Consider the following 25,997-nt stretch of genomic DNA (forward strand, 5'->3'; position numbering starts at 1 on the left):
ATCTAGGCTGACTAGAGATTGAACCTCCTATTACCTTTGTAAAGAGTTTGCCACTTACTTGGCAGACAAAATCCCTCTTATTTCGTTTGGCCCTCTCCAGTTTAAACACAAGAATTTGACTTCCTGTTTATTTGGGCTTACTCCAGTCCTGTTTATTTGGGCTACTTCAATCAGTCTTGCCTGTTGATATGAATGATATGTTGAGACTGAGCATTAAGGTAGCCACTTATGAGTTGAACTATGGCCAGACTTGCTGGTGAAAGTCATCTGGATGAAGTTTTGTCCGTTGTGGGCTTGAATAAATGTGTCATTCAGGAAGTTAAATGATGGAGCTGGTAGACCTCAAACCTATGATTGCTGGATCCAACTCAAAGAAACAGGTACTGTATTCCCCAGTTAGAAACTTACCATTTTCCATTGATGTATAGAAGTGACACAAATGCCTTTTTGGCTGTAAGTGCAAAAATAAGTCATCTGATACAGACATATTTGAATGAAAAGTAATCTATAAAGTGTCCCTATCTTTGGGGTCATTTTTAGGTTCGGATCTGTAACATTTATCTTTGCTTACTTGTCTTACCTGTATGTGGGGCTACACAGTAGGCACTACAGAAATTTAGATAGGAGTACATTGGTGGGATAGCATTTATTATTTATGCATGGAAAGTGTAGGAGTAAGTTGGACATTTGCCATTGTTTCAAGACTTAGATCATGAGTTGGGAATCTCATGCCTTAAAGGCAAAAAGGCCTTAATAGCAAGGTACTCCCTTACCTATTGCTGGGTTTGATATTGCTTTTAGGGTTAGAAGTGGAGATTACTCTTTGGATACCTATCAACTTCCATTAAAGAGGGAAAGGATTGCTCAGAATTTTTAAAAATTTATTTAAAACATTTGTATCCTGCTCTATCTCATTAAGATCTCAGGGCGGCGTACAGATAAAATCAACAATCAATTTAAAGTCAATTTAAACAATATGAAACAATGAATAATTTAAACAGCTAAAAGCATACTAAACCATTAAGGAAGCTCATACCAATTAAAAAATCTAAAACAATAAAACAGTTAAAACAGTGTGCAGCTTTAGGGAATTCAGTCAGCCCTTAAACACTTTGGTGAAAAGCCATGTTTTAACTTGGCGCTGAAACGAAACCAATGTCTGCGGCAATTGGGCCTCCAAGGGGAGGGCATTCCACAACCAGGTTGCCACAGCAGAGAAAGCCCTCTCCGACATCCCACCATAGTGTATGTCTTGCACTGGTGGGACGCAGAGGAGGGCCCCCTCCAACAGATTTCGGTCCATGGGCAGGCACATAAAGGGAGAGGCGCTCCCTCAAATATCAAGATGCCAAGCCCCTTAGAAGGAAACTTTAATTTGTGCTTGTCTCTTAGATAAAAGTGTAGCCTTTTCTTCCAGTATCCGGGTTCTGGATGTTCTTTTCCACAATGCACTGGCAAATATTTCTTTAGATATCCATTGATATCTTTTGAGAATTAAGCCTGAATGGTTGTTCTCTACACAGAGAACTTCTAATTGTTACTCAGCCAAACTTATGTTTGTTTCCTGATCCAGGGATAAGACTTCATCTCAAAAACAAATATTGTAAAGGTGAAAATCATTTTAAAAAATTTGGCTAATACTATAATAATTAATAACTTAGCCCCCAAACTGGGCAGAACAAATTAGGAATGGATCTGGCTGGATCTGATTGTACCAATCATTAGTTGGTAACTGAATTGAACAGGCAACTCTGGCATTACAGGAACAAAATGTCTTGTTTCAGGACTGGTCCAAGACATTTTGTTTCTATAATGCATTGCATGATCCAGGAGGGGCATCTTATAATCCTTGCAGTATTGCAATGAATGCTGTGTCTCAATTCTCCATTGTTCCTTATGCAATTAGCTAATCCCATCCCTCTTATTTCTGGTCTCTTTTTGTTGTTGTTGTTGTTGTTCAGTCGTTCAGTCGTGTCCGACTCTTCGTGACCCCATGGACCATAGCACGCCAGGCCTTCCTGTCCTGCGCTCTCTCCCGGAGCGTGCTCAAGTTCATTCTCTTTTTGTAGCACACTTTAATTAAGATATTGACTGTTCTATCAGGTGGGACGATATGGATTGGGGGTAGTTTAATATATGGCATATATAGCTGAGAGGGTTGGATTAAATGAGCATTGCATAATTTCCTTCCTTTGCAATGGTGTTGTGTAAGACAAAGATGGTGGCAAAATATGTTAATTGTATTCTTATCTTCCTCCAGGAATTCGGAAAGACCGCAGAGGTGGCCGTATCCTGAAGCACAAACGTCAAAGAGAGGAGAATGCAGGAGCTGTAGCTGAGGCGAGGAGCCCCAGTCTCTGGCCAAGTCCCCTGGTGATGAAACATACCAAAAAAAACAGTCCAGCCCTGTCTCTCACCGCAGATCAGATGGTTAGTGCCTTGCTAGAGGCTGAGCCACCTGTTGTCTATTCCGAATATGATCCTAGCAGACCTTTCAATGAAGCTTCTATGATGACATTGTTGACCAACCTTGCTGACAGAGAACTGGTGCACATGATCAACTGGGCAAAAAGAGTTCCAGGTAAGAATAGTAGAAAAGGATGTTTGGACAGCTGTTCATACAATTACAAACCTCAAGGCCATACTGTTCAGGCAAGGTCAGGCAAATGGAAGTGAAAATCATATTAGGGAAATATTATTTATCCTTTCCTGCCTCCATGCACACAATCCCCCTGTTATATGCATTGGTAGAAAGTTGTTTTTTTCTAGTATTACTGTGGATGGTATGAGCATGAAAATTGGTCTGCAAAGTAGTTACCAGTTTCTATTTGACCTCCACACAACTGCCTATGTGGAAGACAGGTATAATGTCCTGTGTGATAGAGACAGTATATAGTGGCATAAAAATGTTTGTTTCCACATATCCAGGTCAGATCTAAATTTATAAGGTGCCTAACTATGTGAAAATCCATCTACTTGGTTCTTATGTTCGTTCCTGCTTTTTTTATAGACCAGTTCAATATTACATACCCATTGCATGACAAATTTGCACTATAAATAATTTCTTGCTTTGAACTGGGGAGGGTAGCAACTTACAGTATCTGAATCTGGTTAAAACTGAAATGTATCCCTTTTAAACTCAAAACAATAGAAATTTGTAAGCTGCTGAAAAATGGCTTTATACTGAAAGGAGAAAACAAAGAACAGCCTTAAAAAGTGAGACTGAAGCAAAACTTAATTTGAGGTGAATACAAGTCTTAATGTCAGATATTAACCCTGTTCAGACACACTTTGGGGCAGGGTGGTTAGGCTAACCACTGTGAGAGCCCCTGACACACGTGCAGCTAACCAAGTCCTCCCACCACTCCCTCATGCATCCCAACAGCCTCAGCGGCTCACATTGCCATTACAGGAGCAGGGCTGCTGACAGCTCTTAGCAGCCATTTCCTTCCTTCCTTCCTTCTGATGCTCTTACAAAAATAAGTAAAAAATATAAATACGCTGAAAATTGTGCAAAAATTGTCATATCGCTAAAATGTGCATATGCACAAATGCACGTTTTAGCGCTATACAGTGATTTTGCGCAAATGCACATATGCACATTTTAGCAATGTGTCGATTTTTGCACAGTTTTCAACATATTTATTTTTTACTTATTTTTATAACAGAATCAGACGGAAGGAAGAAAATGGCCACTGTCAGTAGCCGCGCTCCTGCAATGGCTGTTTTTGGTTGCTCTTGTCATGGAGCTCTCTGGAAGCAGTCCATTAACCATGGGATCTGCTCTGATGTCACGCTAAGCCATGGTTAGCGCCACTAGCCATCTTCCAGCAGGTGGTTAGTGAGCGTGGTTTGTGCATGGTTAATAAGGCCCCATGGTTGGGTCTGACCCCTGTTCAGACATCAGGTTAAGCCACCATGCTCAAAAATAGTTAGCTCAACAATGCTAACCATCATGGCTTAGCGTTATGTCTGAACAGGCTCATTATGTCATGTATAAAGTAGATTATGTGTATAGTAAAATAATATTATAAACAATTTGCTATTCAGGCATCTAAAACTTCATTAATATATATTATACACACACACACACGCACACACACACACACAAATTAGTTATGATGTGGAATAAGTGTATTCAATCACAGGATTCCTGCACACTACACCTCCACACAGATCCATTCAGGATAAAAGCAACACAGTTCCAAAGTCCAATGCTAATTAAATCTATTTTCTCGCCCACATAGGGATGGATGAACCACCTTGCGCCCGCCCCACGTGCTGTTTGCCAGACCGCTTCCATTTACCTGCCCCTGTTTGGCTTCCTGGATGAGCTGCCGGGCAGTCCGCAGGCAAGCAGTGCATGGGTGAGCTGCGCATGGCTGCCCGACCCCTCAACAAGCCGCTATTTTGTGTAAAAATGGCAGCTCATTGTTTTACATAAAAGGCCTTTCACACAAATGGTGGCTGTAAAGTGCCCATTTACGCAAGATTACAGGCATGACATAAATGGTCGCTTTACGGCCACCATTTACGTAAAAGGCCTTTATGTAAAACAACAACCATTTTTGCACAAAATGGCGGCTCTCTGAGGGGTTGGGGGGCTGTGCGCTGAGCGCCTGCAGACTAGCCGCTGACTCATCCAGAAAGCCTAAAAGGGGTGGGTAAGTGGTGGCGGTCTGTGGACTGGAGTCCAAGCAGTGGGGAGGCCACTGGACTCCACCCCCCTCTTGGACTGCCGCAACATCTCTCTCCCCACAGCAATGTCTGATGAAAGTCTTCTCCACTGCCTCTTTCTCCCTGTCTTACTAACATTAATACAGCAGAAAAGGCTCATAGCAGTTGGTGTGTACAGCCTTTATGGTTCCTATTCTTTGGACCTGCTGAGCACACTCACACGGCCCGAATGTTTGGAACCATGAGAACTACTTGTGCCATCAAGTCCTTCCCTTCACCCTTTACACATCAATAAGTCTGGGATAGGGAACAACAGACTCGTGTTGGGCCCTGCAGTATGATCTGTTCTGGGTCTAATTTAGGGATGGCGGAGAATTTCTCCCCGAATTTTCGGGAGGCCGAGCGCCGACGCATTCGGCCCCCCGAAGTTGGTTGGGAAATTCTCCGCCGGCCCCCCGCCCCCCCGGGACGGGACTTACCTTCAGCGAATGTCCCTCTTGGCAGTGGGTCCCGGCGGCGGTTCGGCGGCGTTTTGTCGCGGGCGGGGGCAGTGGCCGGTCTCCCGACCGGCTGCCGCTGCCGCCATTCCAAACCCCCCCCCCAAAGTAAAAAACAACAACAACACCCGTGATAGGCTACGTAACGATTTACGTAGCCTATCACGGCTAGATTTCCAAAGTCAGCCGTGATAGGCTACGTAAATCGTCACGTAGCCTATCACGGGTGACTTTGGAAAAAAAAAAAAAGCGCGTATGCAAATGGCGGCGCCCATGGGGTGCTGCCATTTGCATTCCTTATTTTGGCATGTCTAGTCTACGTCAAGATTTATGTAGACTACGGCAAAAATAAGGGCACACTATTTGCATTGCCCTTATTTTCGCCGTAGTCTACGCAAATCTTTACGTAGACCAGACGTGCCAAAATAAGCAACGCAAATGGCAGCGCCCTATGGGCACCGCCATTTGCGTACGCGCTTTTTTTTTTCCCCCCAAAGTCACCTGTGATAGGCTACGTGACGATTTACGTAGCCTATCATGGCTGACTTTGGAAATCTAGCCATGATAGGCTATTTAAATCATCACGTAGCCTATCACGGGGTCTTTTTTTTTTTTTACTTTTTGTTTCGCGGCCGGGGAGACGGGGCGCTTCTCCCCGGCCTGAATTTCAGCCGGGCGAGGGGGGACGCCTCCCCCCCTCGCCTGAACTTCGGGGGGAGAAGCGAAGCGCCTCCCCCCCACCGCAAAGCCAAGCTGCGAAAAGGTAAGTGACTTTCGTACATCCCTAGTCTAATTTGAAAGACAGATTATTTTGCTGAATATTTGGAGCAAAATTCTCCAGGTTCCTGAATTATTTCTGGAATAACCACAGTGAGCAGCCACCCATTGCTACGGTCCTTGTCAGTGGTAGAGTGCCTGCTTTGCATACAAAGGGTCCCAGGTTTAGTCCCAGGCATCTCCGGGGGGGGGGGGGGGGCTGGGAAAATCCCTGCCTGAAACCCTGGAAAACCACTGCCAGTCAACATCGACAATATTGGGCCAGATGGACCAATGGTCTGACTGAGTATAAGGCAGCTTCCTATGTTCACTAATTCAAATATAAAATGCCTATGAATCAAATTATAACCTACAGTGGTTAGAATATACACTCAATTTAGAAATGACGTTCTGAATGAAAAATTCAGGCAAGACCTTACACCTCACTCCCTTCTCCACACCCACACCCCACCATAACCAAGCTAACTGGGCTATGCTATCCTGACTCCTTCTTTTCCTCCTCTTGCCTGATCATGGAATGAATCTGTACATTCAGCTCGTTGCTGTTATCATCTCCCATTTGTTCCTCTTAGGGAGTATTGGAGTGAGAGACACTGATCTATAGCAACTCATATGTCATTTCTGACAGTAGCTGTTTCACATGATTGTCTGCAAATTACATACTAAAAATACATGTGGATCTTCTCTTAGTGACAATTTTCTCTGCATTCTCTCCTTTCAAATGTCAACAAAACCAAGTAAGTGCAGACATGTTCTTATCCTATAAAATTACATGGAATTAACAGTAAACCCTTGAAAAAGGTGAGCCACGTCGGTATTTCATTTGAGAATATGGGTCTGGAAAAACATAGGGGGGTTTTCCAAACAGAAAGTAAAGTTTATCTTAAGTACCTCGTACCAAGTTTGCTGGAATAAAATGGGATTAATTATCTTAGACATTTGTCTCCTACCGAGCCATAAAATTTCACAGACCTAGTTCATAGAATCATAGAATAGTAGGGTTGGAAAGGGCCTATAAGACCATCAAGACCAACCCCACGCTGAATGCAGAAATCCAAGTCAGATCATCCCTGACAGATGGCTATCCAGCCCCATCGTGAATGCCTCCAGTGTGGGAGAGCCCACTACCTCCCTAGGTAATTGGTTCCGTTGTCATATTGCTCTAACAGTCAGGATTTTTTCCCTAATGTTTAGCCGGAATCTGGCTTCCTGTAACTTGAGCCCATTACTCCGTGTCCTGCACTCTGAGATGATCGGGAAGAGATGCTGGCCTTCCTCTCTGTGACAACCTTTCAGGTACTTGAAGAGTGCTATCATATCTCCCCTCAGTCTTCCTCTTCTCAAGGCTAAATATTCCCAGTTCTTTCAGTCTCTCTCCTCATAAGGCTTTTGTTTCCAGTCCCCTGATCATCTTCGTTGCCCTCCTCTGAACCCTCTCCAGTTTGTCCGCATCCTTCTTCTAGTGTGGTGCCCAGAACTGGACACAGTTCTCAAGATGAGGCCTAACCAGAGGGGAACTAGTACTGCAAGTGATTTGGAAGCTATACTTCTATTAATGCAGCCCAAAATAACATTTGCCCTTTTTGCAGCCACATTACATTGTTGGCTCATATTCAGCTTGTGATCGACAACAATTCCAAGATCCTTCTCGCTTGTCGTGTTGTTGAGCCAAGTATCCCCCATCTTGTAACTGTGCATTTGGTTTCTTTTTCCTAGGTACAGAACTTGGCATTTATCCCTATTAAATTTCATTCTCTTGTTTTCTGCCCAGTGCTCCAGTCTATCAAGATCACTTTGAATTGTGTTTCGTCTTCCAAGGTATTAGCTATCCTGCCCAATTTTGTGTCATCTGCAAATTTGATCAGCATTCCCTGCACCTCCTCTTCCAAGTCATTAATACAAATGTTGAAGAGCACTGGGCCCAGGACTGAGTCCTGTAGTAGCCTGCTTGTTACTTCTTCCCAGTTTGAGAAGATCCCATTGAGAAGCACTCTTTGAGTCCGATTCTGTAGCCAAGTGTGGATCCCCCTGATCGTTGTTTCATCTAGCCCACTTTGAGCTAGTTCGTTAATCAGGATATCATAGGGCACTTTGTCGAAAGCTTTGCTGTAGTTGAGGTATATTATGTCCACAGCATTCCCACGGTCTACATGGGAGGTTACCTGATCAAAAAATGAGATCAGATTCATCTGGCAGGATTTGTTCTTGACAAATCCATGTTGGTTTCAAGTAATCACTGCATTGTTTTCAAGGTGCTTACAGATCGATTTTCCCAGGGACTGATGTCAGACTGACCGGTCTGTAGTTCCCAGGTTCCTCCTTTTTGCCTTTTTTGAAGATAGGGACAACATTAGCCCTGCTCCAGTCATCTGGCACTTCACCCATCCTCCGTGATTTCTCAAAGATTATAGACAGCGGTTCTGAGAGTTCTTCTGCCAGTTCCTTTATTACTCTAGGGTGCAGTTCATCTGGCCCTGAAGATTTGAACTCATTCAAAGTAATTAGCTGTTCCTTGATCATATGCCTATCAATCTCAAGCTGCAATCCTGCCCCTTCGGCCTGTACTTCACCTTGGCCGGGGGGAGGTCATAGACCCTCTTTCAGGAGAAGACTCAGCCAAAGTTGGAATTGAGCACTTCTGCCTTTTCTTTGTCATCTGTTAGCATTTTTCCATCCTGATTTAATAGTTGAACTACCCTTTGTTTCCTCTGTCTTTTACTATGCACATATCTGAAGAAACCCTTTTTGTTGCTTTTAGCCTCCCTTGCTAACCTCAGTTCGTTCTCAGTTTTAGCCTTCTTGATGCCATCCCTGCAATTCTGTGCTACCTGCCTGTTCCTTTGTAGCTTGGCCTTCCTTCCACTTCCTATATGTGTCCTTTTTTGTTTTCAGGTCATCTCTAAGCTTTTTGTGAAGCCACATTGGCTTCTTCTGTTGTCTTCCGCCTTTTTTTCTTGTTGGAATTGTTTGCAATTGTACCTTTAGAATTTCCTTCTTTAAAAACTCCTACCCATCTTGGACTCCTTTTCTCATTAGAGTCTCTTGCCATGGGACCTTACTTATCATTGTTCTGCATTTATTAAAATTGGCTTTCCTAAAATCCAGGGTACACGTTTGGCTGTACTAGGCATTTGCTTCCCTTAGAATCCAGAACTCAAGTATAACATGATCACTTTCTCCCAGAGTTCCCATTACTTTTACTTTATCCACTAAGTCACCTCTGTTGGTTAGGATCAAGTCAAGGATAGCCAGTCCTCTAGTTCCTTCCTCCACTTTCTGTAGGGGGAAGTTATAAGCTACACAAGTCAGGGATTTTTTGGAGGGTCCATGTTTTGCAGAATTTGCCTCCCAACAAATATAGGGGAAATTGAAGTCCCCCATTCCCACTACATCATGCTTCCTTGAAAGATTGGCAATTTGCTTTTCAAAAGTTTCATCCTTGTCTTCTTGATTAGGTGGCCTGTAGTAGACTCTGATCACCATGTTCTTTTATTCTTTGCTCAGTTTATTTTAACCCAGATGCTCTCGATGGGGTTACCAAGCTCATCCTCCTGTATTTCTGTGCAGAGATATGTATTTTTAACATATAATGCAACTCCACCTCCCTTTCTGTTCCTTCTGTTCTTTTTGAACAAGTTATATCCTTCAATTGCTGTCATGGGAGTCATCCCACCAAGTTTCAGTTACACCTATCAAGTAATAATTTCCCTCCTGTATTAAGTGTTCAACTTTGTTCTGTTTGTTTCCCATACTCTGGGCATTAGTATATAGACATCGAAGACCATGTGCTTTAAAGTCTGGCTTTCCTCCTACATGTTTGTGAAGACTATTATTGGGCGCCATTAGAGCTGTTCTCTCCATTGTGATTTGTGATGCATGTCATCCATTGTTACCCCCAACTTTACGTCTCCCTCCCCATAGGATTCAGTTTAAAGCCCTCCTGATGAAGTTCTTCATGCTGTGGCCAAACACATTCTTCCCAGCCCCTGTGAGGTGCAACCCATCCCTTGCCAACAGGTCATCTTCCAGGAAGTATAGCCCGCGGTCCCAGAATCCAAATTTTTCTCGTCGGCACCACCTTTGTAGCCAGTCATTCACCCAGAGTATTTTTCTTTCCCTTTCGATCCCTCTTCTAACTACTGGAAGGATGGATGAGAAAACTATCTGGGCCCCAAAGTTCTTGGGTTTCCTTCCCAAAGCTTCAAAGTCTGACATGATGTCTTCATAGCTCTGCTTGGTGGTAGTATTTGTTTCCACATGGATGAGAAGAAAGGGATACCTGTCAGTGGGCTTTATGAGTGTAGGCAACCCTTCAGTCACATCTCTAATCTATCTTCCTGGGAGACAGCATACCTGGCGAGTTCATGGGTCTTCGCGACATACTTGGGTTTCAATTCCACGCAGCAAGGAGTCCACCACAACTACTACTTTTCTTGTTGTTGTAGGCCTTGGTTTCATTGCCTCTGCTTGACAGACCTTCAGCTTCTTGTTCGCTCTCATGCGGGGTCCCCTGTAATTCTTCCTCTGCAGGCTGTCCTCCAGTCTTATCCTCAAGTACCTGAAAACAGTTCCCTAGTTCCACTGCCTCCACTGGTGCAGAGTGGCTTCTAGTTCTTCTGCTGCTGTCACCCTTTCCCAAGGAGTATCCTCTACTTCATTTTTCCTCGCCTCAGCATTTTCCTTTTCTGCCTTAGCTTGCTGTTGCTCTTCTAGCTTCTGTACTTCATTTTGCCACTGTAGTTGCACCATTCCGTCTAAGAACTCTTCATCTTCTCTTATTCCCTGGAGAGTTGAAACTTGCCACTCCAGTCCTCTTACTTTTTCTTCCAACAGTGTAATCAACTTCCACTTGTTGCACATGTAGGCGATGTTGATCTCAGGCAAGAAAACAAACACCGCACAGACCTTGCAGGTCACCACCACTGGAGAGTCTTTTCCTTCCATAGTCTCCATTCCCTTTATGTTTCTAGCTTTCTGACTGTACTGAGATAGCGTGGGCTTTGTCCTCTATTCACTGGATGTTGAACAACAGAGTCCCACTGGTATGGAAGAATGTGTTACAAGAAAAAGAAATTTTAAAAAAGCATTATTATTTTTTAAATGGTTAGGGGCCTCCCCCTTGACCTTCCCATAGAATCATAGAATAGCAGGGTTGGAAGGGGCCTACAAGGCCATGAAGTCCAACCCCCTGCTCAATGCAGGAATCCAAGTCAGAGCATTCCCAGCCAAACTTCTATTTGCTCGCTGTGATTGCTTGCTCTCTGGGAGCTTGCTTGGTTGTATAGCCCCTAGACCAGCTGGAGCTGCTTCCTCTGCTCTGCTCAGCTAGGAGACAGAAAACAGGCTGAAACTCCCCGCCCACACAGCTGCTGAGAGTACCCAGGCCACTCCCCTCAGTTCAATTTGAGCTCTCAGGAGCACTTGGTGAGCACACAGCGACTCAGAATGGAAAGTCCCCTGGGCTTACTCCAGCCCACTCACCACTTTGCCTTTGCCTCCTCGTCCACTGCAACTCCCTTGCCAAACTTCTGTTTATTCTCCCTGTTCTCTTGCTGTGATCACTTGCTCTCTGGGAGCTTGCTTGCTTCTATAGCCCCTAGACCAGCTGGAACAGCTTCTTCTCTTCTGCTCAGCTAAGAGACAGGGAACAGACAGACAGTTCACATATTTAAAGTTCACATATTTAAAATGTGTTAACAGCTTCAAACAACTGCCTTTGTTTAGAAAACGTACATTTTGTATTAATAAGAAGCCTATTTCTCCCATTTTCAATTGATACCTAGTAGAGAGCTAAAAATGACCAATTTCTCCCAGTGGGGAAAAAATCTATTGCAGATATTTTACAGTGAGACATTTTATAGTATGGACATTTGTTTTATTTTCATCATTTATACGATGCCTTTCAAAAATACTTTTTCAGGTCAGCTTATAGAACAAAACAATAAAACCAGAATTAAAATGATATTAAACAGTTAAGAGTTAGTCAGAAAAGCCTTGTGGAATAAAAATATTTTCAAAGCCCATTTAAAGATACGAAGAAAGTGAGCTTATCTGCCTAAGAATGTGCATATCCAGATGGAACAGGTGATGTTTTATTTTCCCTCTTCAAAAACTCTGTAGTTAGGTGTAGTGCTCTGTGGAGAAAACACTTCTGGTTATCCCACTTATGTCACCAAATATGGGAGAAAAGACACGTTTTCCTGCCACTGTTCCCTCTTAAAAACTTTGTGACTTGGATCTGTAGGTCTCCCTGTCAGAATTATACGCCTTCAATCACTGCCATTTGAAGTGTGTACAGTGTATTGACTACAAGATATAATTTGGACCCAGATTTGGCACTTTGGAAAACATCTGCTCCGTCTGATTCAAAGGCCACTTGGGTTGAAATCAATGTGGGTTGAAATTGGAGCCAATGAAGACTTTTTTCCGTTATGTAACACTGCACCACCACTGGGAGGGGGGATATTTGGGAAAAATGGGTGGGGTGCAAGGTTTAACCCTCTTTCCCAGAGATCATGGCCCCAATCCAAATTGGGGCTGTGCGCACTTACACACGAGTAAGGAAAACTATCACACATAGCTATATTGTATGTGATTAGCAGAATGTTTAGTTTGACTCTCAGATGGATTCAGAAGCTTTCTCCTTCCTTAGCTTTCCCCCTAGTCATTTTCAAACTAAGCTTGAAGTCTTCCTTTTATAGCAACCATAAGCAAGACAGCCAAAACTGCTTTAGGCCACATACACAGTAGCAGAGCTAGGCTTCTCAGCTAATACGAGTATTATAACACCCTTCAGGAGTTCTTAACAAAATATAAACATTACAACACATTTTTTAAAAAAACAGGTGAAGATATAGTGTGTTTTCACAGGCTCCGACGAAGATCTGATGCATCTAGATAATTAATATCAACAGAAGTTTTAAGAATATAAGCTATAGCAGAAATAGTGGTCATATCTACTATGAAGTGTTAGTGTGTAAGAATGTGGTGACTAACTGAAATCCTGTATATTTTTACTCAAAAATAAGCCCAACTAAACTCAATGGAGTTTAATCCTAAATGTGTGCATGGGATTGCAGCACAGCGAGTCAGCTCAATTTTACACCATGAGAGTTCTGTTGGAGTAAACATGCATCGGAGTGCAGTGTTAGTGATAACTGTATAGGCTTGTATCCAGCTTTGCTTGTGGAAGGCTCCCTGGTTGAAAAGAGCCTTCTGGGAATGGAAGGGGTGGAAAGAATCATAGAATCATAGGGTTGGAAGGGGCCTACAAGACCATTGAGTCCACCCCCCCTGCTCAATGCAGGAAGCCTGATTCCCAGGCAGTCTCCCATCCAAGTACTACCCAGAGCTGACCCTGCTTAGCTTCTAAGATCATATGAGATCAGGCACATCCAGCCATGCTTTCCACTAATTTACCCTTGCCTCTGTAGCCCCCTGAAATCTGCCCCAGAGGATTGGGGATCCTTTGTAACAGCATGGAAGACGGTGTGGGGGTTTGTGGAGAAAGGGGGAATTTGCAAAAAATGCTACTTCATGGAAGCCTCTGCTGGAGCAAAGGGACACAATTGGATACAACCCTTTTTTTTAAAAAAACCACCTTTCTTGGATTAACTATGAGCTTTAGAATAGAATTGACTGGTATGCCTCTACCCCACCAATACTGAAATCATTCACTTTACATAATATCATCCTTCACTTATTGTGGAAGGCAGCCAGCCATGTTTAATACGATGGTTAGTTAGCTGGCAGTTGTGGTTAGATGTTCAGGTTACATAACCTGTAACTAATATTATGGATGTTGGAAAAGGCAGCGTTGAGATTTCATTTCATTAAATGAAGTATTAGGTGAAGTGTTGGCATTGCTCTTAAGGGTCTTGGCTAATTATTTACTTCCAGTATAGTAGCAGTATAGTTTAATGAGCCTAAAATGGTACATTGGGCATGCAGGCTTTGAAGTTTCAAGGTGATTCACAGTGCTGCAGTTATTTTGTGGTTTCCTGAAGCGAAAAGATAAATATTTGGCATAGAATTTTTGTTTTAATGCAGGCTGAAATTACTGGTTTTTTAAAGGCATTGTTTTCTTAGTTGACTTTCAACCAGCCAGGTTGTTAAATTAGGAACACTGTGTGAAGGGCCAACAATAGGCATGGTTCTTTTTTCCCCTCCCGACACCAACATTCTTGGTTAAAAAAATGCTTGCATATTTGAAAGTGATCTTAAAACAATGTAATTTGTTGTTGTTCAGTCGTTAAGTTGTGTCCGACTCTTCGTGACCCCATGGACCATAGCACGCCAGGCCTTCCTGTCCTCCGCTCTCTCCTGGAGTGTGCTCAAATTCATATTCATTGCATCGGTGATGCTATCTAGCCATCTCATCCTCTGCTGTCCCCTTCTCCTTTTGCCTTCAGTCTTTCCCAGCATCAGGGTCTTTTCCAGGGAGTTTTCTCTTCGCATTAGGTGGCCAAAATATTTGAGCTTCAGCTTCAGTATCTGTCCTTCCAATGAGCAGTCAGGGTTGATTTCCTTTAGGATGGACTGATTTGACCTCCTTGCAGTCCAGGGCACTCGTAAGAGTCTTCTCCAGCACCACAGTTCGAAAGCATCAATTCTTCGGCACTCAGCCTTCCTTAGAGTCCAGCTCTCACAGCCATACGTTGCTACTGGGAAAACCATAGCTTTGATTATACGGACCTTTGTCAGCAAGGTGATGTCTCTGCTTCTTACTATGCTGTCTAGGTTTGCCATAGCTTCCGTCCCAAGGAGCAAGCGTCTTTTAATTTCATGGCTACAGTCACCGTCTGCAGTGATCTTGGAGCCCAAGAAAGTAAAATCTGTCACTGCTTCCATTTCTTCCCCTTCTATATGCCAGGAAGTGATGGGGCCAGATGCCATGATCTGAGTTTTTTTGATGTTGAGTTTCAAACCAGCTTTTGCACTCTCCACTTTCACCCTCAACAAGAGGCTCTTTAGATCCTCTTCGCTTTCTGCCATTAGGGTGGTATCGTCTGCGTATCTGAGGTTGTTGATAATTCTCCCGGCAATCTTAATTCCGTCCTGTGATTCATCCAACCTGGCGTTTCTCATGATGTGCTCTGCATATAAGTTAAATAAGCAGGGCGACAATATACAGCCTTGTCGTACTCCTTTCCCAATTTTGAACCACTCGGTTGTTCCATGTCCGGTTCTTACTGTTGCTTCTTGACCCTTGTACAGGTTTCTCAGGAGACAGGTAAGGTGGTCTGGTACTCCCATCTCTTAAAGAATTTGCCACAGTTTGTTGTGATCCACACAATCAAAGGCTTTAGCGTAGTCAATGAAGCAGAAATAGACATTTTCCTGGAATTCTCTTGCTTGCTCCATGATCCAGTGAATGTTGGCGATTTGATCTCTAGTTCCTCTGCCACTTCGAAACCCCGCTTGTACTTCCGGTAGTTCTCGGTTCACATACTGCTGAAGCCTAGCTTGTATGATTTGAGCATCACCTTGCTGGCATGTGAAATGACCGCAATTGTACGGTAGTTTGAATACTCTTTAGCATTGCCCTTCTTTGATAATGTGTGTGTGTGTGTGAGAAACAATGCAATGCCTCACATTATTTTATGTGCACAGAGGCAATCCACACTTTTCAGTGTAATCCTCTTCCACGTAAGTACTTTTGCCCCTGAAAATGTTTTTTGTGGGTTGGTTCTTTAAAAACTTCCTAAATATGTGCACTATAATAGGTGCATAGTATAGTACAGTCCCAGCTGTCTGCAATGTCTGTATTGGGTGCTCCAACAGTGACTAATGATCTGGTAGTAGAATATAGATGAGACTAACTACCTTTTTGAATGCAATTATACAAGTCTTATAAAATACCCATTTGTAACTGTCAAAGTGTAGTCCTACAACGTTGAGTACAGGAGCAGAAATCTACTTTGCAGTTCTCATAATATCCAGATCAAAATCAATGGTTTTGCCTTTGACCAAATTTGAAGATGGATTGTGCTGCATAGGCGGCACCATAGGGGGAAGGGAGCAATTGTCCACTGAGAAAACTGCCCTCCCACCCTTAATTCATCCTAACTGGCAGATGTCAACGGCAAAGTACATTTTCTAATCAGGTTTCTTGTCTTGGCTGCAGGCTAGAACTCAGGCAAAACATAGAAAATTATAATTTCACAAGCCCCACCCCCCAATGAAGCACCAATTATCTGTTCCACAAGTGAATCCCTGGTGAGACTCTTGCCCATTTGTATGTATATAGCTGATTGTATACAATAATCTATGGACTGAGGGATAATCACTGGCATTTGAGGAATAGAGCAGGTTATCTCTGACCTATGCTCGTAAAGCTATGTAGAAGGAAACATAAAACAGCATCTCTTTCTCAATTTGCTTCTTCCCAAGTCACATTGGAATGATGGTACAGTAAGGGTCAGTTGCTACAAATCCAGTATGGATCATTAAGATCCACTCAGCTCTTTGCTGGTGGAGAAGTAAGGCACCACCTGTTTCAGGATCTTTTCCCTCTCTGAAATGTTGCACCTCTTCTTCAGGTACCCTGTCTCCTGCTAAGGGGGCCCACCCTACAGTTTGGGGCAGATAGTACTATCTAAAAGGATCAAACCACTTTTTGTCATAAGGTGTTTGTTTTGTGAATGGAGCTAGACGGAGTCACTTCTGTCCGCACTCGTCGGTTGCTTGCCAAGCCACCTCCACCACCTGCTCCCGCTTGCCATGCTGCACAAGCTGCTGGAGGGCTTGGAGAGCGGCTGATGAGTGCTGTGGGGCTGCCTGTCCCCATAGCAAGCTGAGCCTCGATTATGTGCAAAATTGTGGGGAAGAGGGGGGAAGGGGGGAAGAGCTACTCACTTTTCAGTGAAGAAGCTAAATCCACAATTATCCCCAACAGCATCTGAAGGCTCGCCATGAGAGCACCCCACCACCGCAATTTTGCCCCATTCCACCAAAAAACCAGGGAGTTATAGCACCCACCCCTTTTCCTGGTACTCACATTTTTCACTGAAGAAGCTAAAATCCCCAATTATCCAGTACAGCATCTGAAGGCTCCCCATGAGAGCATCCTACCAACACAATTACTCCAGATTAGGGGTGCACAAAAGTCACTTACCTGGTCTCGCAGCTTTTCGCGGTGGGGGGGAGGCGCTTCGCTGCTCTCCCCGCGAAGTTCAGGCCGGGGGGGGAGGCTTCCCGCCTCGCCCGGCCGAAATTCAGGCCGGGGGGGAGGCTTCCCGCCTCGCCCGGCCGAAATTCAGGCCAGGGAGGAGGCGCCTCGCCCGGCCGCGAAATTAAAAGTTAAAAAAAAAAAAAACGCCCCTGTGATAGGCTACGTGACGATTAACGTAGCCTATCACGGCTAGATCTGCAAAGTCAGCCGTGATAGGCTACGTAAATCATCACGTAGCCTATCACGGGTGACTTTTTTAAAAAAAAAAGCGTGTACGCAAATGGCGGCCCCCATAGGGAGCCGCCATTCGCGTTCCTTATTTGGTCGCCGTAGTCTACGTAAATCTTTACGTAGACTACAGCAAACAAATAAGGAACGTGAATGGCGGCTCCCTATGGGGGCCGCCATTAGCCATACGCGCTTTTTTTTTTTTTAAGTCACCCGTGATAGGCTACGTGACGATTTACGTAGCCTATCACGGCTGACTTTGCAAATCTAGCCGTGATAGGCTACGTTAATCGTCACGTAGCCTATCACAGGGGCGTTTTTTTTTTTTTAGTTTTATTGGAATGGCGGCGGTGGCAGCCGGTCGAAAGATCGGCTGCTGCCCCCGCCCCTGACGAAGACCTGACGAACCGCCGCCGGGACCCGCCGCCAGGAGGGACATTTGGGAAAGGTAAGTCCCGTCCCGGGGGGGGTGCAAGGGGTGGGGGGGTGCGGAGAATTTCTCCCCGAAACTTCTTCGGGGGGCCGAACACGTTGGCGCTCGGCCCCCCGACGTTTCGGGGAGAAATTCTCCACCATCCTTACTCCAGATTCCCGCAAACTGTCAGGGATTTATAGCTCCCCCACTTTTCTCCTTTATGTGCACTTTTCAAGCTGCGAAGTAACACAGGCATCAGAGAAGTGGTGAAGTTATGCAAGCATCAGAGAAGATCTAAAGTAACTCATGCATCAGAGAAGGATCACGATTCCCTGATCATGCAGCCCCGATATGGCGAAGTTACACAAGCATCAGAGAAGCAGTGAAGTCGCGCACTATTTCTTTAAAAGAGGTCTTATGCAGAATGGGGAACAGCTGCTATTTTGCACATAATCGTGGCTCTCTAGGGGGATGGGCAGCCGTGCAACATCCATTAGCCGCTTGCCAATGCCAAGCCCTCCAGCAGCTCATGCAGTGCAGTGAGCAGGGCAGGCGGAAGAGGTGGCTTGGAAGCGGTGGGTGAGCAGAGGGGTGAGCGGTGGGGAGTCCATCGGACTCCACCCCCTTCCCGGATGCCCGTGCCATCCCTATTTGTGAACTGCCCAGACTGCTTTGGATACCGGACAGCATAAAATGTAATTAATTGATTAATTCATTAAGGGTGATACAGAGATACATGTGCTGCAGTTACAGTTTAAGATATCTTCATTCTTCCATTCATTTTCATTTTAAAAGTTTAACTCATTTTGCTTTCCAGTTTTCTTTCAGTTTTAGTTTTTCCACTGATTTCAATAGGAGGCCCAGCCAGGCTCATGCTGCAACTTATTCTGCAGCCTATTACTTCTTGTGTTATCCATCTAAATGCCATGAATTCTGCAAATACTGTACAATGCCCACAGGACAGCATACTTGCAAAATTTCAGATCAATTGGATGAAGGGTTCACATTGTATACGGCAGCCTTTCCCAATCTGGTGTCCTCCAGATATTTTGGACTACAACTCCCAGCATTCCTTACCATTGGACATGCTGGCTGGGGCTAAAACATTTGGCATGCACCAGGTTGAAAAGGCTGGTATAGGCAATTAAAAAGGCACAGAGACATATCCTTACTGACTACTATGAAAACTAAATAGAGATTTCCAGTATCTGTTCGCTGCGTTTTGCTGAGCTCTCCCTCACAGTGACCTTCTGTGAACTGTACACTGTGTACTGGACTACATATCCAATGAAAAACAGTGCTTCTAATGCAAAGTAATTGAAAAGAAATGAAATGGGGGGGGGGAAATGAACATACCCTCGCCCAATGGAATTTAATTTGTTCTTTCCATTTGTTTTTATTTTTTCATTTATTTTCATTATTAAAAAATGAAATGAATGGGGCTCATTCATTTAGTTTTTAATTTGTTTAAAATTAATACATACCTATTATTTGGGGTTGCCACTTTCTTTCTCTCAAGACTCAAGCTGCACTTTTAGCAGCTGTATAGGAGGCAGAAATTCAACAACTGTACTTCACTGCATCTCCATGCTGCATAAAGCTTCTTGTATAAAATATCTGCCATTCAGCTATTAAAGTAGAGGTGGGCAATTTTTGGCCTTCCAGATGTTTTGGCCTACAACTCCCATCATGTCTCACCACTGATTATGCTGGCTAGGGCTTATGGGAGTTGTAAGCCAATACATCTGGAGGGCGACAAGTTACCCACCTCTCTGTTAAAGGATGAAAAAGCTTCCTTTGTTATCTATTCAGAAGAATGAGCTGCATTTTTAGAGGTTCTCAGAGACTATAACTAAATAAAAAATAAATATAATCTGAAATTAGTATTTCAGTTAAAGCTGCAAGTCTAAGCAAACTTTTCTTGGATGTAAACTTTACTGAAACCAGTGTTATTTATTTCTGAATAAATATAGGCTTCTCCACATGGGGCTTTTATTCTGCAGTTGAGATTGGTTACTCATGGACATTTGCAGGTCCTTTACATGACATCATCAAGCTCCAGGGCCTCTCCCATGATTTCTGACCTTTATAGCGGTTTTTTAAAAATCAGGGATAATGAGCTATTTAAATAACCTCAGTTGAATTTATCTGTGCAAAGAGGAAGTGGCGCTATACCACAGTGCCGTCTAGTGGCTGTATAATGAAACATATAGAGCTCGCAGATAAAGGTACTCCCTGGGAAAAAAGCAGAAGTGCATGAAAAGAGACAATGTTAATCTCACAAAGAACATGGAAGCAGAAGCCCTGGTAAAAGTTACAGGAGAAAAAAGTCTGTGTGTAGAGAAGTCCTGTGTCTAAGATTGGAGTGTTGGTGTGAAACAGAAATGTTTCTGTTGAATAGTGAGCCCCTCCTTAGTCACCCATCTCCCCCTAATTTTTTCCGGTGGCATAATTGCTACATCTTTTAAAGTTTGTGGTAACCAAGATGGAATCTATTTTAGTTCTGCACACAACATCACATGGTATCAGCTGTTTCTCTAATTATCTTAAGAAAGGAGCTGTAATAACCCAGTCTTCTTAGCCCAGTCTTCTGCTGTTATCAGTCACTTTTTCTAATGAAATGCATATGATTTGATCTCTAGAAGCTTCTCAGAAATTCATCTTCCATTTTGGAGGAGTGGAATATGAGCACTACAGTACTAGGAGCTGGATCCAGGTTTACACTGGATCAACTGCGCTAGCAGAAGTAGACTCCCCCACCCTCTCCTTCCCACAGTAGCCCCTCCAGTCCCCTGAAAATGCTGTACAAAGAGTCAGGAGAACCTGCTGAATGGAGTAACCTGTGGTGTGGGGGAAAGGGAGTGCCCCCAAATTGGGCAGAGGGACCTTCTATGAGTGAAGTACTTCCTCTTGCGGAAGGTCACTTCCTGTCATGGAAGACAGATCCTGGATCCAACCCTAGAGCTGTCTATGTGTATACATAAATATATATTGTTGGCTCTGAAAATCATGATAACAGAAATGGTACCTCTTTTAGATATGTGAGATATGGGGACATTGGTTCAGAGGGGGTCTAACAAAACCAATATAAACTTCTGAATGTGGGTATGTATATTGCATTTGTTATTTGCCTCTCTGGTAATCACAGCATCTGACCATTTGTGGCATGTGGGTGGCATGGGAGGATGTTAAGCCCAATGTTTGGGGAAGGTCTGGTAGCAACCTGTTACAGAGTTCACTACCAGAAGATGTGGTGGGGGCCACTGGCCAGCCCCTAGGACAAAAGCAATAGCTTATCAGCAGCTATTAGCCATGATCGCTAATAGCCATAATATCTAATGGAACCTCTATATTTAAAGGAACTTGTGGAAAGACCTTGTGCATAGACAACAAAGAGAACTGCATGGCCTGCTTATTAATTTCCAGATATCTACCTGGAGTAGGAAATACAATGCAGAACTTAGATCAGGGGTGGGCAACACATGACCTGCAGGCTGCATGGGGCCTTGCCCCCCACTATGGCAAAAAAAGAAGAAGGGCTGTGTTAGCACTACAGAGTGCTAAATGGGCAAAATTTAGCTTGGTTTGAAACTAAATTTGGCCTGTGTAGCACTCTGTAGCCTTTTTTTGGTTAATTTTTTGAGGCTCCCTGCAGTTCCCTACTGAGTAAGGCTTCTGGTGGGGATCCATGGAGGTGAAAATGGCCCCCAGATCTCCCGAAGTTGCCCACCCCGATTTAGATGGATCTTTACACTAATCTGTCAGGGCAGTTTTATCTTTTCAGTGGAAACTGTAACAATCCTGGCATATTTTAATATGCTCAGTTCTGTTTAAAATAAAGTAGTAAACTGAACAGTAGGTGCTTTTTGATACAAACATGTGCCCTGTTTTCTCTTGCCCAACCATTTCCCATGCAATCTCTTGACTTAGTTTCAGAGACTTTTTTATAGACTCTTAAATCTGACTACCTTTCACTTTATGGTCTGTTATGCAGCTTGCCCTGTGCAATATCCTGCAGGTCTTTTTAAAGTCTGTTGAAGTACACTGATAAACGCCAACCAGTCTGAATTGTGTCTGGATTAAGAGACTGGGCTGGCAAGAGGTAAGGCCATTCAGAGGGTGAGGAAGGAGGAAGAGAGGCGAACCAGAAAGAAGTGCTGTTGTGGGCAGAGTCCATTTAATGAAACGTAAGTGAAGGTGGAACTGCTGATGCAGTTAACGAGACCAGAGTGAGAGAAACATTTGGGCACAGTGGGAACCTATGTACCTGAGAAGCATTTACCTTTGTATGAAGACAAGAAATTTATTTCTGGCTGAAAGAAATGATGCAAGTGCAAGCAGAATTACTACTTTCTGTCAACATCCTTCAACTGTGCATGTTGAGTTATAAAAGACTGAGTTAATAACTAACTTACTGAAGTATGCTGTTTTAGCTCCCAAGAACATAAATTCTCTGACTATTTAATTCAAGGTAGCATACTTTCCACTGTCTAGGAAGCTGCAGTCAACTCTCACACTCACTTTCATTTTCAGAGTCGTGCCTTTAGGCTAGAACTGAGCCAAACTTTCTCAGAATAGACGTTTCTAATAACATTTCAGAGATTTCAAACCCCTGCCGCCCCAAAGAAGGCCACTTCACAGAGTTTTCCCTGAATATTTTAGTGCCAGGCACCATTCCCACCACCACCACCACCACCATACACACGCACAATGCCCCAGAACGACAGTACGTCCAGAGCATTGTAGAGAATAACATAGTGGTCAGGCTGCCCGTGCACTTGCTGCAGCAGAAAAAGAAAAAAGAACCCGAGGAAAAATGACAGATGCCATGCTACTGCCGCCGCTAATGGTGAGCCCTATGCAGGAAAAAAAATGTTTGAAAGTTTCTCCCACTGGAAAAATTTAGGGAAATGATCCCCTCAATTTATCTGCCCTCAAACAGGGTGGAAAATTTCAATAAGCCATTTGCACACAGTTCTTGTCAGGGTTGTATCTGAGCCCATCGAGTCCCAAAGCAGCTCTGATTCTGAGGAAGAGAGGCAACTTGTGGGGGAGGAACTTTCCCAGACTTCAGAGGCGCAGCTGGTGGGGGAGCCCCCCCTGTCACATCCCTGGGAGTAACAGCGAGCAAGGTGTGGAAAGGGAAGGACAACCTGAACTTTTAGACGCAAAGCGCAGATGCAGGCACAAGCGAGAGATCGCAGGGGCAGAGCTTTGTTGCTCAGCCCGATTGGCTCGATGTCAGCAGCTGCGCCTAGGGATGTCAGAGAATTCCAACACAGACTCCAGTGATGCCAGATTCTTTAGAATCCACCCCCCCCAGAATCCGTGGCGGAACGGCCTCCGCCACCCCGCGGAATCCCCCTGGGACAGAACGTACCTGGCGGCGTATCCTGTGGCTCTGGTAGCGGCGGATGTGGCGGCGTATGTGGCGGCGGCGGTTCCAGCTGGTCTCCTGGCCGCTGCTGGGCTGCTGCGGCCGCAAATGACGGCCGTCGTAGTGGCCGCCATTTGCGTCCTTGCAGTAAAGCCATGAATACAAAGAGCAGGGGCGCAAATGGCGGCCGCTACGCCATTTGCGTCCTTGCAGTAAGCCGTGATAGGCTACGTAAGTATTTACGTAGCCTATCACGGCAAAAGGGAGCCACACAAATGGCGTAGCGGCCGCCATTTGCGTGGCTGCCTTTTGCCATGATAGGCTATGAAAATACTTACGCAGCTTATCACGGCTTACTGTAAGGATGGAAATGGCGTCCGCTACGACGGCCGTCATTTGCGGCTGCAGCAGCCGGGCAGTGGCTGGAACGCCGGATGTGGCCAGCCCTGGCCGGTGGCTCCATGGAGCTGCCGCGGAGCGGAGCTGGCCGGGGAGGATTCCAGGGGGAAGGACGGAGCATGAGCACCTCGCCCCCACCGCGGATTGACCAGAGCGGAGCCAGGTAGGGATTTTGTACATCCCTAGCTGCGCCCAAAAGCATCATGGGAGAGGGGGAGATCTTCCCCTCCCACCCCTTTCAGAGAATTGCCACCCTTTTCCCAAACAGAGATCAACTGATGTACTTTCCCTTTGAACCCCTAGATGGCTGTTCCTTTGTAGTTCTCTGAGTCTCTAGGAATTAGCATCTGTATGCCTCATTACGGTAAATGGAATTAAAGCCTTGGAAAGCAGCCCTTTTGTCTGAGTGTTGATTTGGCTATTGGAGTATTCAGTAAGCCTGACAGTTCAACTAGGCATTCCTTTCCATTATGCTGTTATTCTAAGACTGGGGTTTGGGATTTCTTTCAGCCTGAGGGCCAAGTTCTATTTTGGAGAGGTTGGTGGGGGGAGCTCATACCATTGGTGGGCAGGGCCAAAGGCAAAAAGGGCGGACCCCAAATACCAGCATATTATAGTTTAAAGCTGTTATTGCAAGTAACCAGAAATAGAGGAAGTCGCAATGGCGACTCCCTTGAAGAGGCCAATGACTGCCGACACATGTCCCGAGTTTCTAGGGGTGCACGAAAGTCACTTGCCTGGTCTCACAGCTTGCTTCGCGGTGGGGGGGAGGCGCTTCGCTGCTCCCCCCGAAGTTCAGGCCAGGGGGGGAGGCTTCCCTCCTTGCCTGGCCGAAATTCAGACCGGGGGGGAGGCTTCCCGCCTTGCCCGGCCGAAATTCAGGCCGGGGAGGAGGTGCCTCGCCTCGCCTGGCCGCGAAATAAAAAGTTAAAAAAAAAAACAACGCCCCCGTGATAGGCTACGTGACGATTTACGTAGCCTATCACGGCTAGATCTGCAAAGTCAGCCGTGATAGGCTACGTTAATCGTCACGTAGCCTATCACGGGTGACTTAAAAAAAAATAAATGCGCGTACGCAAATGGCAGCCCCCATAGGGAGCCGCCATTTGCGTTCCTTATTTGGTCCCTGTAGTCTACGTAAAGATTTATGTAGACTACGGTGAAAATAAGGGCAACGCTATTTGCGTTGTCCTTATTTTCGCCGTAGTCTACATAAATCTTTACGTAGACTACAGGGACCAAATAAGGAACGTAAATGGCGGCTCCCTCTGGAGGCCGCCATTAGCCGTACACGCTTTTTTTTTTTTAAGTCACCCGTGATAGGCTACATGACGATTAACGTAGCCTATCACGGCTGACTTTACAGCTCTAGCCATGATAGGCTACGTTAATCATCACGTAGCCTATCACAGGGGCGTTTTTTGTTTTTGTTTTACTTTGCTTGTAATGGCGGCGGCGGCAGCTGGTCGAAAGACCGGCTGCCGCCCCTGCCCCTGACGAAGACCTGCCTAACCGCTGCCGGGACCCGCCGCCGGGAGGGACATTCGTGAAAGGTAAGTCCCATCCCGGGGTGTGTGTGGAGAAGTTCTCCCCGAACAACCTTCGGAGGACCGAATGCGGTGGCGCTCAGCCCCCCGAAGTTTCGGGGAGAAATTCTCCCCCATCCCTACGGAGGTTCCAGTTACAGAGCAGGGGGCTCGTGTGGCTGGGCTTCCGGATCACTGCAAAGCATGCCAAAGCAATTTGGAGCGACCTGACCTGCTTCCGGCTGCTTTGGGCCGATCCTCACCCACTTTGGGTGCAGCTGAAAGCAGCCAGCTTCTGCTTGGAATTCAGCTCTGGAAGTGAAGCAGTGCTGTGTACACTGTCCTAGTAACTAAGTCTCAAAGGAAGCATTTTAACCTTTTAGAATAGGGAAAAAACTGCACAAAAGCTAAGGAACCATCAAATGATAGGCCGTCAGGGGAAATAGGCATGTGGCCATCTGGGGAACTATGGAGGGCTGGATTGGGACCCCAGGTTGGCCAAATTTGGTTCCTGGGCTTGAGGGTCTGCACCCCTGTTCTAAGAAATGCAAACAAGTTACTTCTGGGACCAACAGCGGTAAAAATAGGAACATGTGACATTGCTTTATGCAGAATTCCTCTGCCCAACAAGTAATTTCCTGTAACTTTAAAGCTTGTATATTCTTATAAATACACATTCTCCTAATAAGAAATATAATGTGATCTATATTTTACCAAGGTAGTATGCTCCAAGACTAGCTTCACCAACTATATTGTGCAGTTGATATGGTTTGACAAAGGGTATGCCCTAGCAGGGCTAAAGATTCTTCTTGTTGATGGAGTCGAACCTACTTTGGTAGTCACTATATAACTTTGAGATACCCTGGGGAGGGAAATGGCAGGCATCAATTTAGAATTAGAGGGAGAGAGGGAGAGAAAATACCTCTTC

At 44.9% G+C, this 25,997-nt stretch overlaps 1 protein-coding gene across 3 annotated transcripts in view; it reads left to right on the plus strand.

Moving 5' to 3' along the window:
* The window catches only part of ESR1 (estrogen receptor 1), a 347,108-nt gene that overhangs the window by 234,069 nt on the left and 87,042 nt on the right, over positions 1-25,997 (plus strand). For all 3 annotated transcript variants that reach the window (XM_084827850.1, XM_084827852.1, XM_084827853.1), the window contains one exon: positions 2,261-2,581. In XM_084827850.1, coding sequence (XP_084683976.1) covers positions 2,261-2,581 — 321 coding nt within the window. The remainder of the gene's footprint in view (positions 1-2,260; positions 2,582-25,997) is intronic.

The sequence above is a fragment of the Heloderma suspectum genome, chromosome 1 (assembly GCF_057233095.1).
Source record: "Heloderma suspectum isolate Gila_16-S chromosome 1, 16-S_ref, whole genome shotgun sequence".
In the NCBI taxonomy this organism is placed as follows: Eukaryota; Metazoa; Chordata; class Lepidosauria; order Squamata; family Helodermatidae; genus Heloderma; species Heloderma suspectum.